General features: G+C 31.0%; 1 protein-coding gene across 5 annotated transcripts in view; it reads left to right on the forward strand.

The window, feature by feature from the left end:
* The window catches only part of LOC143234356 (uncharacterized), a 66,513-nt gene that overhangs the window by 23,217 nt on the left and 28,657 nt on the right, over positions 1 to 14,639 (forward strand). For all 5 annotated transcript variants that reach the window (XR_013018637.1, XR_013018636.1, XM_076471650.1 and 2 more), the window contains 7 exons: positions 5,057 to 5,226; positions 6,600 to 6,685; positions 7,629 to 7,930; positions 8,226 to 8,345; positions 9,220 to 9,359; positions 10,678 to 10,815; positions 12,562 to 12,762. Coding sequence is in view for 3 of the 5 variants with exons in the window: in XM_076471650.1 (XP_076327765.1) it covers positions 5,224 to 5,226; positions 6,600 to 6,685; positions 7,629 to 7,930; positions 8,226 to 8,345; positions 9,220 to 9,359; positions 10,678 to 10,815; positions 12,562 to 12,762 (990 nt within the window). In the remaining 2 variants the exon portion in view is untranslated. The remainder of the gene's footprint in view (positions 1 to 5,056; positions 5,227 to 6,599; positions 6,686 to 7,628; positions 7,931 to 8,225; positions 8,346 to 9,219; positions 9,360 to 10,677; positions 10,816 to 12,561; positions 12,763 to 14,639) is intronic.

Consider the following 14,639-nt stretch of genomic DNA (forward strand, 5'->3'; position numbering starts at 1 on the left):
CAGATATGGACATCTAATGGTATGTAATAATTCATTTCACTTGTTATCACTGTCATACATGAATCACATAACCACTGGCTATTTATTTTATGAGTAATCTACTCTTCAAAGGCCTAAGCACTTAGTACAAGCTAAACTATGATGCTACAACTCAGTATCCAGCCTCATGACAATAAGTGATATCAGGTTAAATTTTGTAAGATGTGTTCATAATTTATTTCTCATTTTAAGAGAAACATTTAAAACACTGTAAACGTGACATTAATATAAACTGAGCTACAACACATAAAGTCTTAGCTAGGGAAATATAAATAAACTATTAGTAGGAGTAGGACCGTTGTGTGAATAACACAGTTAGTCTACACTTTGTATTTTACAGTTATCTGTTATTAGTAGTATCAATAAATTGGTTATAATAAAGTTTTATAAATTAATGTTTTTGTTGCTCATTGTGTAATTTTATTATCTAGTCTATGTAAACTGTGTATTATGTATAATGTTTAAATAAAGAGTTCATGGGAGCTAACAATGTCTCTTTTTCAGGGTTAATGTTGATGTTATAGTACCCGTGTATGTGAGACATTAAGCTTTTTGTGTGTGTATGTGGATGGGTGTGCAGTTAAATTGGTTAAGGGAATTTTAATATACTAATTACTGTGTATATGATAATTCAATTTTATAGGAATTACAGATTGTATTTGGTATGGGTGCAAGGTTTAGTGTCTGTAGTGATAATTTCAGTTATGAGATAATGACTGTTATTTCTGTGTGTATGCAAGGTTTAGTGTGTGTAATGATAGCCTTTTATTTTCAAACACCAACAATCATTTGTATATATGCCAAATTTAGAATGTGATGACAGCTTAACATAACATAAATTGTAAGGACAACAAAAGACATAATTGTCCACCTAAGACCTTCCAGTCTGCTAACTAAAGAAAATAAAAGAACAACAAAAGACATAATTGTCCACCTAAGACCTTCCAGTCTGCTAACTAAAGAAAATAAAAGAACAACAAAAGACATAATTGTCCACCTAAGACCTTCCAGTCTGCTAACAAAAGAAAAGAAAAGAACAACTAAAGACATAATTGTCCACCTAAGACCTTCCAGTCTGCTAACAAAAGAAAAGAAAAAAACAACAAAAAACATAATTGTCCACCTAAGACCTTCCAGTCTGCTAACAAAAGAAAAGAAAAGAACAACAAAAGACATAATTGTCCACCTAAGACCTTCCAGTCTGCTAACTAAAGAAAATAAAAGAACAACAAAAGACATAATTGTCCACCTAAGACCTTCCAGTCTGCTAACAAAAGAAAAGAAAAGGATAACAAAAGACATAATTGTCCACCTAAGACCTTCCAGTCTGCTAAGAAAAGAACAACAAAAGACATAATTGTCCACCCAAGACCTTCCAGTCTGCTAACTAAAGAAAATATAAGAACAACAAAAGACATAATTGTCCACCTAAGACCTTCCAGTCTGCTAACAAAAGAAAAGAAAAGGACAACAAAAGACATAATTGTCCACCTAAGACCTTCCAGTCTGCTAACAAAAGAAAAGAAAAGAACAACTAAAGACATAATTGTCCACCTAAGACCTTCCAGTCTGCTAACAAAAGAAAAGAAAAGGTTAACAAAAGACATAATTGTCCACCTAAGACCTTCCAGTCTGCTAACAAAAGAAAAGCAAAGAACAACAAAAGACATAATTGTCCACCCAAGACCTTCCAGTCTGCTAACTAAAGAAAATATAAGAACAACAAAAGACATAATATTCCACCTAAGACCTTCCAGTCTGCTAACAAAAGAAAAGAAAAGGACAGCAAAAGACATAATAGTCCACCTAAGAGCTTCCAGTCTGCTAACAAAAGAAAAGACAAGAACAACAAAAGACATAATTGTCCACCTAAGACCTTCCAGTCTGCTAACAAAAGAAAAGAACAGAACAACAAAAGACATAGTTGTCCACCTAAGACCTTCCAGTCTGCTAACAAAAGAAAAGAAAAGAAAAGAACAACTAAAGATATAATTGTCCACCTAAGAGCTTCCAGTCTGCTAACAAAAGAAAAGAAAAAAACAACAAAAAACATAATTGTCCACCTAAGACCTTCCAGTCTGCTAACAAAAGAAAATAAAAAACACCTCAAAACCAGCATCTGTCATTAAAATATTTAACAAACCTTTCCTTAATTTATCTTCTTACCATTAACTTTGGTGCATCAACACCATGAATTTCTTGAGTAGTCATAAACCTTTCTATCCGATCTAACTTTCCTTTCTCTATGAAAAAATGTCTAAGATCTTAACCTGTTTATGACAAGCTTTTCATCTCTGATGCCATCCAAGTAGATTTCTGCTGAATCCTTTACAACAATTCAGTGTCATTCCTAAAGCAAGGAGACCAAGATTGAACATAGTACTTTACATATGGCCCAACTAATGACCTATACAAAGAAATCATAATCTCTTTAAGCCTGTATTTAGTATTTCTGTTCATAAAATTCAAAATCCTACTTGCCTTGCCATTAGCAACAGCACATTTGTGTGAAGGACTTAAGAGACTGATCAACTAGGATAACAACAATATCCTGTTTTACAATAACCTGCTGAGGATATTCTTATCAGAATTAACCTCATAATTAAGGTTAACATATCCCACGTGCATTACCTTGAAATTATTATAATTAAAAGTCATGAGCAATTTATCTGTCAAATTCACTAGACGATCCACATCCTTTCATTAAGCAATAGCATCCTCTTTACAGCCAAAACCTTAATATTGTCAGCAAATGTAAGTAATTTATTGACCATTCATTGATGTAAATAAAAGAAGAACAAAGGTTCTAACAATGAGCCTGACATAACCCATTGGTGATGTGAATCTAGTTTGACTGGATTACGTTTATATTAACCTTCCACTTTCTTCCATCTAGCTAATTTTCTGTTCAATGAGCCAGCCTATCTCCCACACTTACAAATGTAATATTTTAACAATCCGTTTATTTTTTAGGCTTTCTGAAAATACAGATACACCAAATTCATACTCAAACTTTATATAAACAGTAATCTCTTCAAAGAACTTCAAAAGACTATTAAGGCAAGATTTTGTTTCCTTAGTACAACCATGTCATATAAGGAGAGATTGAAGTATCTAAAATTGTTTTATTTTAATAAAAGAAGAGTTACAAGAGGTGTGATTGACGTTTCTGAGATTGTTAAGAGAATTGATAGTGTTGATGGATCATTGTTTTGTTTTTATACTTAATGGTAGGACTAGAGGACAGAAATATAATTTTGTTTGCAGGTAGGACAGTTGTATTTCTTTAACAGGGTGGTTGTCCTTTGGAAAGGGTTGTGGAGGCAGTCAATTTAAGTAAGTTTGGAAGAAAGCCTGATAAATATATAAATCATAATAGCTGGTATTTAGGTTGTTTTTTTTATCATTTAATAGTTTTAGCTTAGAGAATGTGACAGTCTAGATATTTCTTTGACTGCTGATGTTATGCTAATTGTTCTGTTTGTATGATGATAGTTTTAATTACAAAATGCTAATTTTGCACAATAATTAATGTGTTTGAAAATTATTTGTATCATTTTCCATAATAATTTACAATCATATTGAATAATCACTTAAAGACTTTAATCAACTATGCATATTCTTGAAAGGGTATTTGAAAACTACGTTTTTGCATAGATTATTCTTTGCACAATCAACAGGGTTAGTGGGGGATCTTAACACAACAGTCTGGAGAATTTGTAAAAGATCCTGTGAAAAATAGTTATGCCTGGATGTAATTTGCATTAAAATGATTAAGCATTGATAAGTTTCTTTAAATAAAAATTAACTCAGAATGAAAGTTTTCAATTGTAGTTAAAATGTCATAACTTTCTGTTTGAATGGTGTGATAGCAATACTATGCCGTGGTACTTTTAAACTTTTTCGGAGTCAAACAGTGGTGGTTGACATGAATGTTTTGGTGCTCACATTTGAAGAGATATTCAGTTTTGCTTGACTTTGAAAGCTGGTAATATATTATGTGTGTTTGTGTTAAGAAAAAAGCAAGTTAAAGCTGAGTTTAATAGAAATAAATAGGAAATTAGCACTAGATAGTTGTCAGGTTGGTTTCAACATAAATCAGACTATTTCATGTGATTTAGTTAGTTCAAGTTAAGGTTATTTTATTGAATTGTGAGTTGTGTTCAGTGTAAAGATGTTAAAAATTTATTACTTTTAAAATGGCCTGTCCAAAATGTATTGTTAGTTTACAAATAAATTAAATTATTTTGGGTTTTAAATTTAATCAGTGTGATATACAGTTCTGCTTTTCTTGACCAGTGTCAGTTTTTAGGGGATGTATTTTTTATGATAGGTGTCTGTGACTTGTTGGCTATATATGTTAACAGTAAACAGACACACACAATCTACTTGTTTTAAAAATAGTATATTCAAAACAAGTCTAACATGTGTTCAAAAATTTGTTATGCTGGTGGTTATCACAGCTGTAGCCAGAGCTTGAAATAATTCTCTGTTTTCAAACAGAGTCCACATAAGCTAGTTCAGTTACTTCAGAACACCCTTTGACAAGACAAATTATTCTCCTTATCTTTGTTAATTGTGAAACTTACTTTAAATGTCTGTTATGGCTAAACTAACAGTCATGCAGCCTAACTTTACTTTTATTCACTTAACTTGGGCTCACTTATTTGCCTATATGTATATTGCACAACTAGGGCCTAGAACTTTCTAGGCCCTACATGACACTATGATGTAACAATACTCACTTAAGGCAATGAGAAAATACAGAAAGTTTGAATAATGGGACATTAATTTACAATAACTGAACCACATCCACAATGCACAACCTTTACCAAATTATGTAATAAAAGTTATCCTAACTATCACCTTTTAAGCTAATTAATTTTAACACTCTTCTTATGAAAATTAAATAATGAATATCATGTCATAAAGTGAACTAAATAATAAACTTTACGCAAAACAGTTTGTATATCTACTAACCAGAAGTTTTTGTATCTATTTTCTATATCTTTTAAAGCTGAGTTTAAGAGAGCCAGAAACTGCATCAATCAGTAACAGTTTGACTTCTAACAAGGATGAGTTCAGTTTTACTCGCTTTGGGCCTCGTTGTTCTGTTAGACTGTCTGTGTTATCTAACAGTAAAATATCTGTCGATGGGAAGAAGCTGCTGAAAGACAACTGTTGATGGTAAGTTTGGGATAGTCTTTGTTTGATATTTTTGTGATAGTTGTAGTGAAATGCATTTTTACTTGGAAAAATGGAAAATTCTGATATGTAAGTTATCCTACAGACAAACATTTATACTTGTTAATCTAAGGAGAAAGAGAACACTTGATATTATAATTATGGTTCAGCTTTGTTAGAGTGTTTGTTGTTGAGTACAAATCTCCAGAATTGGCTATCTGTGCTGTGCCTTTGACAGATATCAAAACCCAGATTTTAGTGTTATATATTAAATGCACTTGTGCAGTGTCCTTGAAAGTGTTGTTTTGTTTCAAGAGTACATAAAACAAAAATTAAGAGTAACAAATGTTTTTATTTCGTGTTTTGAAGTTCATGTGCCATACTATGTTGTAGTATACAGAGGGCATAATTCTTCTTGTGATTCATGGTATGTGCTCATTTTACTGATGTCATGACTGTACAAATTGCAACGTTAAGCATCCATATGGACGTCATTTTAGTGTCTACTGACTGACTTACAGAAAATACACTGCTGTAAAGTGGTGTGAATAGTTAAAATAAGCCCCCTTTTGTGGAAATTAACCTTTAGGTTTACCACTGAGCTAATGGAGGGGGGCTTCCTATCAACCTGTAATGATTAATCTTCTAAACCTTGCTAAACTTTCTATTTTAATGGCCTTCCCAGTGGCACAGAGGTATGTCTGTGGACTCACACTACTAGAAACTGGGTTTCAATATCAGTGATGGGCAGAGCACTGATAGTCCATTGTGTAGCTTTGTGGTGAATTCTAAACAAACAATCTATTTTAATAAACAGGTTTTATTTGTACATCAAGGGCTGTATAATACCAATAAAAATAAATTATCCATTTGTAAGTATTGACTTCCAGTTACAACCTAGTGAATAGTTTTAGTACAAGAATAACCTTACTTATTAAATACTTACTAAATAAATTATCAAAGCCTGTTTGTGGTTATTTGATTCATTTTAACGACCAATTTTAGGTCTTGATCCATGGGTTGAGAAAATCCAGAGTTTATAAAATATCATTTTATCCTTATATATGCTTGAAAATTTAATAATAACATTTTATAGAATTAATAACACAAGTATAAATTCCTTTCATTAATTGTAAACCTATAACAAATATATTATAGGATTATCATTATTCTTAGTAATATTTGAATTCTGAATGTAATATAGTACACCATGTAAAAAGAGATTTAATATTTATAAATCACAGATTAAGTTAACTGATATTATAAATCTCTGTCACTGTTTCAAAACACTGAAATGTAGTTTCTGATTTTTAACCAGCAAAATATAACTATGTACTTTGTTGATGTAACTAATTTTTATTGAATTTTGAATGCAGAAACAAAACAAGGGAAGGAAAGAACCAGAAACCAGACCAATAGCCACAACTTATTCAGAAGAGAAAAGTGAAGATAATGATGAACAGTTAGTTCTCTGTATATATGTTTGTTTCATAGTATCTAGTTAAGAAGTTATAACGTTTTTATCAATCATATAAGAATGACTGAAATTTAAAGCAAAAATGTGTAAAGTTGAGAATATTCATAAGAAAAGAAAATTAAACTGTGTTTTCTGAAAAAAATGTGTTCATACCTGGACCCAAGTTATGGTAATTGTATTGTATCTGCACAGATAATTAAATGATTTGTAAATTAGAAGTAATCATTGTTCAACTTACAGATGTAAACTTTCTCATTGATATTATCCAAAAATGAGAAAAGGTGCTTTCATTGTTGTTTATCAAGATACTTAATGTTTCTTTTTCTGAAAATTGACTTACTGTAAAATACATTAGCTGGGGATGTAACTTATATTAAGTTTAATTTATTAAGTTACTTATTAATAATTTTTGATCACAGGTTATGAATAACTCAGTGAATAATGTAGCTAACTTTTAATTATTAGAATTCAATGGTTCAGTCACTCAGCAACAAGTCTTAAGATTTATAATACTGAACATTGGGTTTTGATACCTGTGGCAGGCACATCTTGAATAGCCCATTATTCAGCTTTGTACTTAACAACAACAACCAAAAAAGAAACAAGAACAAACAAATAGACAAGGAATGCATTCATTAATCAGTTGTAAATATTTTCAGTTGGATTATAATAAAGATATAACTGTAAATTTTCAAACTTAATTTAATCAAATGTAAATTAAAATGTGCTGATATGATTGAATCTTTATGAACATGAAACTAAGAGTAAATAAATGTGGATTGGAATATTTAGAACCGACCATTGCTGGTTCATTTTGAAGCCATATATTAATAACAATAAACAAGTATGATCCTTTAGAATCAATGACTAGTAGGTTCTGTGTGAGTGGCTAACAGTTGTAACTTTATCTTTGTTTACTTGTCTTCAGAGTTAATGGACATAGAGTTCAAGGAGTAGAACCAGGTAATAAAGTGTGGAAAGATGGAAAGTTGCAGGTCAGTGACAGGATTGTTGAGATAAACCAGCAAAACCTAGTTCATGTTGATTTTCCAGAAGCCCAAAACATATTCAGAAATGCTCTTCAGAGCTCTGAAATTCAACATCAACTGGGAAAGAAATCCAACTCTTTTTTAGGGTGTCTTTCTCCGTCTTCAGAAAGTATTAAGAGCACTTTATTTGAAGAAAGAATTGATGTCCAAAGGAAAAACTTACAAGAAGATGGAGAAAAAGGTGATGAATTATAGTTAAAAGGTTTGTTGATGTTAGTGTTTCAGTATGGGTTTTTGAAGTCTTTGTTACTATGGAGATAACAATTAAAAACATTTTTACACAATCACTTACACTTTTCTGGATATTCATGAAATAATTGTTGTTGTTAAGGTAATTGTTAGCCTATAACTGTTTGTTTTTTGTAATTCATTAAAGGTACAACTAGTCTCATGGTTAGTTTCTGAGCTTTAAGCGGGAACTTTACTGTTAACAATATTTTAGTTAAAATCATTGATTTAAAAAATAAATGTTACAGGTACAAAGTCTGATAGAATTTCAACACCAATTAATACAGTCTCATTTGGCCAAAAGAATGTACTTCTTGCTTCTAATACCAGAAAAATGGGAAGAAAATTTAAAGTACAGCTAATAAAAGGTAAAATATCTGTTTCTACCACTTTGTAGACAGGCATCGTGTGTAGACTACCATCGGTGTAGAATACCTAAGTACTGAGATACTGGCTTTTAAATTATCTTGATAGTTTATAAAAGTAAAGGTTCTTTGTGAAATTTCTTTTTCAAGTCTAGCAATTGATCGTAAAAGTTCTCTGTGAGAAACTACTGTTAAAACATTTGCTCTTATTATTGTTCTGTATACAGCATGGTAGATGACCTTTAACTGTTTTATGGTGTCATGTAGTGTAAAATTTAAACCGTATTATGCTTTTAAAATGTAAATATGAATAGCATTTTGACTAAGATCTTGTATGTTATAGCCCAGCTAACCTGATAAGCTCTAGTAATTCAGAGAAAGGTCTTGTTATCATTCACATTCAACAAACAATGTGAAGTTGGAATGCTTTTATACACTCTCTGGAAATCCATGTCGGGAAAGTAAAATTGTGATATAATATACGCTATTAATCTAATTATAATATGTTGTCACAACAGTATTATAATACTCTGAAGTTTTATTGTACAGTTTAGTGTTATCTATTTATAATGTCATGTTATCTTTGTACAGATAAAATACTGTATCTAAATACAAAGTATGACACCTGTCTGTCTTTTTTGCAATGATGTATGTTTAGCATTTATTTTAAAAATGTGTTTCTTTTAAGTGTTCTCACCAAAATTGATTAATACTTTGGTATGAGGTTTGATTGCAGTTTTTTACAGAATCCCTTTAGTTTCTAATAATGTCCTTGTATTTTTCCCATCTCTATTATATAATCTGTAAACCAACAGGAATGGCTACTTTTGTGAAACAATCTATTAAAAACTAGTTATACTTTATCAATTTTTTTCAGGACCTGATGGTTTAGGTTTCAGTATCACTACACGAGATAATCCTGCTCTTGGCTTCTGTCCTATTTACATAAAAAATATTTTACCAAAAGGAGCTGCAGTAAAAGATGGAAGACTGAAACCAGGAGATAGACTCTTAAAGGTGTTCATTATTCTGTTATTGCTTTGAATTGATATGTTGAGCTTTTTAAGTTTCCATCATTTAAATGTGGGGAAAACCTTAATGAAATGGTAGTTGTTGAGATGTGTTGCTTCCCAGTGACACAGTAATATATCTACAGACTTACAATGTTAGAAACTAGGTTTCAGTACCTGAGGAGAGAAGAGCACAGTTAGCCCTTTGTGCAGTTTTGTAATTAACTACAAACAAACAGTTGAGGTGTATTTCCTCTGTTATATCAATTATGCATCTAGACATTACTAATTTGGTTTTAATCAAAGGTGTAACTCGGTAGGCATTAAGATTTTATGAAACATTCACAGCTGTATATTACCAACAGGTGATGATCTTTGCTATTCCATTTGATAAGATGTTAACACTTTCAGTGAGACTTTTTATTTTTAAAATCGAAATTATTAAGGGCAAGAATTATCAAATAGTGATATGTGAAACTAATATTAATGATACATAAAAAATATTAGTTTATAATTATAAAATTTATAATAAGTCAAATTTGATTATTCAGTTTGTGTGTGTGTGTATATATATATACACACATACATACATACTCCACTCTTTATTTGTACATTCACCAGTGTTTTCTTTGCTTTAAACTGAAAAAAAATAATCACACCACACATTGTTCAATTCTGCTAGAAAAAATCACATCCTTCCCACTAACTGGAAAGGGTTGGGCTATATTATTAATATTTGCTACTAGGTTCATGTTTTTAGTTAGGTCTATGTTTGTACTCAAAGATGTTTAAATAAGACAAGGTATGTGAGCCTGAAAATTGATTTGAGAACCAACAGCCTAGGATAAATTTTTAAGCTTTTTTTTTACCATGTTTATTTTGGAAATTTGCACATGGGATATATATATATATGTGTGTGTGTGTGTGTGTGTGTGTGTGTGTGTGTGTGTGTATTGGTATAGACATTGGTGTTAGGTTACATGAGTCCCAACATTTATGTATCAAAACATGTTATATATATGTTCTGAGGTGACAGTAATGTAAGAGCATCTTATAATATTATAAAACAGTTCTGCACAAACTTAAACTGGAGCAACTTTAAAACAAAAGTACTGAAAGGGTTAAGATCCAAAATAAGGCTAGATGAAGGAAACTTGTTTGAATAATCAAAACCACATTTCTCTTATTACTATTCACTTGTTTTTTCTGTGGCTTTTGCAGTATTTGTCATCAAAGCAGAACTATAAAATTATTAAGTTGCACTAAAGACATTTTTCTTTAATTAAATATAGTGACTATTGAATAGATATTTTGTTTTTTACCAGGTTAATCAAGTTGAAGTGACGGGTCTATCTCAGGCTGAGGCAGTAGCAATTTTAAAGAATGTGTCACCAGGAAGTGTTGTGAATCTACTTGTGTCAAGACAAGATGTTGATGTGATTTCTAATCTTCCTAGGAAGATAGTAAGTTGTACATAAAAACACTAATATTAAATATATTTTAGAGAAAAGACACCTTTGGTATGGAGAATCATGAAATACTTATATAATAATTACTTTCAGATCACAACAACTGAGAAGATGAGATATTAACATAAGATAATTCTTACCTTTCTTAAAATATGATAAATTACAAGACAGACTGATGATGCAGTAGAAATCACATTTTTTATCTTATTAAAATTTTAAAAGTTAAAAGTTAAAATTAAAAGTTATTAAAACTTGGGATTCGATATTCTTATGTAATATTAAGTTCCAACTTTTGTCATGTGTTGGAAAGTTAGAAGACAAGATATTAACATGAATAGTGCTGCTTATTTATTAATTTGAGAAAACTAATTTAACCTACTAATATGAAGCATGATACAGTATAGCAGTAAAGAAAGTGAAACAGATTTCACCCACTAGTAACTACTTTCATTCAGAGAATTTATTTAAATAGCTTGACATATTATTAAGTTAGTTTTATTTTATACATTACGTGGATTGATAAATGCATTTGGTATATTAATTATTCATAATCTCTTTATAATAATATTACAGATTTTAAACAACATTTTGTGAAAAACAAAATCCTTATATGCTATGAGTACATTGGTCAAGTGTTTGATTATTAAAAAGTTCCAGGGTTGATCCTGGTTGGCATGCAAGTGTAAAACAAGCCAGAGTGAGGGGACCACTCCACTACTGTTTTACATACACACTTATAACTTAGAAGTTTGGAAGCAGAAACCATTGTGAATCTAATTGTATTTGCACATGACATTAAAATTGTAAATTTGAAACTGTATTTAATTTCAGCTCTGTTTGAATGTTTTAAAATAATATGTCCCTAAAGTGTATAGACAAATTAATAAGTTGCAATATATATACATATATATGTTCATAATGAGCATCTCATTTCAAAATTAATATTAGAAACTCACTAAAATGATTCCTCATTTTTTATCTGAAATGCCTTAGTTGCTTCATTTTTCTAATTTAACCAAATGTAAAATAGCAATTAATAATCTATTTGAAAGTAAGAGTGAAAAGTCAAATGATAAATTGAAAAAAGATTTTAAAGCCATGTGCTTTTTATAAAGGGGAATTATAAAAGGTGGGTGTTGTTTCCTAAATTTATCTGTTCTGAATAGTTTTCTATCAGATTTAAAGTATATAACTTGAAATATTTTGAATGTCACTGGCAGCCAATCATATTAGCTCAAATGTATTTTGTGAACTTGTTAACATCATGATTGGTAGATTATTCTTGTTATATGCTGTTAAGTGAAGTATTCCCAAGATGGCCATATGTTCAAAGTTTAGATGTGTTATTGTTATTTCTTAATGCTCACTCCTTATGTGATTCCTTCCTTCATTGAATAAATCTCACAGCTTCGATTATGTTTTGTATTTATTGTTGGTGGGTATTTTATATATATGTTTTTTTATGTGATGACAAGAAACCTAACTGAAATAAAAATATATCTCAGGACGACTCATATGGGTATTAACATTTCAATCAAAATATAGTAGAGAATAACATTTTGACCTTCTTAGGTCATCTTCAGCCATCCTAAGATGCATATCTGTTGTTTAATTATGTGCTGTTAAGTTTAGTTTTGTATGCTATCTTGTAATCTCTCTTTACTTAGATATATATATAAATAATACATGTATTTTTTACTTGTATTTTTGATGTAACATGTACTTTGTTCTTACTATTAGCCACCTGAAAAGGCAAGTGATGCTGTTAATATAAATCCTTGGCAATACAAAGAAGTTTTTACCTTTGACATTCCTTTGAATGACACAGGTTCAGCAGGATTAGGGATCAGTGTCAAAGGTCACACATCAGTGACCCATAATGGACCTGTGGATTTTGGAATATTTATAAAGTCAATTATTCATGGAGGAGCTGCTTCCAAGGTTAGAAAAATTAACTAAACAAAAGCATGAGTTATATGTGAACTTGTTCCTTTAAAATGGGTAATTTTTTCTCATCTTAAACTCTCTTAAAATAGGTATAAACCAAGAAAAGTACTAGTTATTATATATATATATATTTGTTCTTTTAATAAAAATGTACTTGAGCAGTTATGTTATGAGGTTTAACATTTGATGCTACATCATTGCAGAGTTCTTGTCATCATATATTTTATTTGTAGATTTTGCAATGGAATTTTATCAAAACTAGTTATAAAATTCAAATATTAAGAAAATAATTTGTAATGGCAAGCACTGCCATGTATCACAGCAGAAACAGGTTTAATATCCAGAGGAAAATATTATGCAATATTTATATAATATTAAACATTGTGAAATTCTTTAACAAGCTGTTTTATGTCAACAGAAAGAATTTTAGTAATATGCTGAGTGGGTGGGGCTCCATTGCATTTACAAGAATGGATAAGGCATGATCTACTGAATGTTTTGTCACAGTTTTAAAGTCTTAAAATTGTACAGGTGAAGAGTTACCATTGTGAACGATGGTCATCCTTCAAACCTAGCATAATGAAGTAAGCAACTCACGAACGCTGTTCGTTGGCCCTTGACTACTATTCTTTCTCAAGTTCTTCTGTTGCCAAGGCTTCCTTGTAAATGTGCTTCACTTTGGACATTTATTTAGCTCATTGCCTTTATCGGAGGTAAAACTCCTTTCACCAATTTTGTTGCTTGTTTTTTCATTCATGAGTATCCCATCATAGTCATGTCGACACATGGTACACTGGAGATGTTATGAGCATTTTGTGATCTTGTAACCTTCAGATCAGTGTTGCAATTGATGCTTCTTACATTTGTACACAGCATGGAATGACTGATGTAAGCATTTTTGAATAAAAACAGTATGTTCTCAGTGAATAATTGAGGACCAGGAACCAGTTCTCAGAGAAATATCATTCCCTCTAATCCTACAAAAGTATCTGTATCTTCAAGTGCTTCTCTCCTTCATGATTTCTCTACACCATTAAATTAGTTATAAAATAAGTCGACAAATTTGCAGGAAATGCAAAAAAAATTCCATTTTTGACAGGCTGAGAGCAGCAGTTTAGCAAGCACATTCAGGTTAATTCAGACATTGCTTGTTAACTTTAAATAACTTCATCTTATATAAAGTTATCTTAACTTTTAAAGATGTAAAATTCAAGTAGTGTTCTGACATAACAAGTTCAGAAATTCATCATAATAGATATTAATTTATATACATACACTGCTGGCCAATGAACATAAAGAAAAAAACATGCATTTTGTGTTGTTAGACTTAACCAATTATTTGAGTAAAGCTTCGAAAGATGAAAATAAGAAAATGGAAAATAAAATAAACTGTTTTAGTATTTAATAGGAAAAATGTGAGCACTATGAAATTAGCCTAAATACTAGCTGGTCAAAAGTTTAAGACCATACCAAAAAGAAGACCTAAACAGGGTAGGAAATGGCCAACAAGAGGTCTCAGTAGAGAGTTGCATGGCTATCATTGCGAATAACTGCAAACATTCGCTTTGGCATGGTCAATATAAGCGTTTGCAGAAGGCTGGCTGGAACGTTATTCCAAGTGGTGAAGATGACTTCACAAAGATCATGCAGTGTTTGAATTGATGTCCATTTGTATAGACTTCCCTTGCTAACCACTCCCAAACATTTTCAATGGGGTTCAGTTCAGGCGAACATGCTGGATGGTCCAAGAGAATCACGCTATTCACCATGAAAAAGTCCTTTGTCCTGCGGGCATTGTGGATTGCAGTGTTGTCCTGCTGAAAGATCCAGTCATTTCCACACAAGCGAGGGCTTTCAATCAATAAGGATGC

This window comes from Tachypleus tridentatus, chromosome 12 (assembly GCF_004210375.1).
Source record: "Tachypleus tridentatus isolate NWPU-2018 chromosome 12, ASM421037v1, whole genome shotgun sequence".
In the NCBI taxonomy this organism is placed as follows: domain Eukaryota; kingdom Metazoa; phylum Arthropoda; class Merostomata; order Xiphosura; family Limulidae; genus Tachypleus; species Tachypleus tridentatus.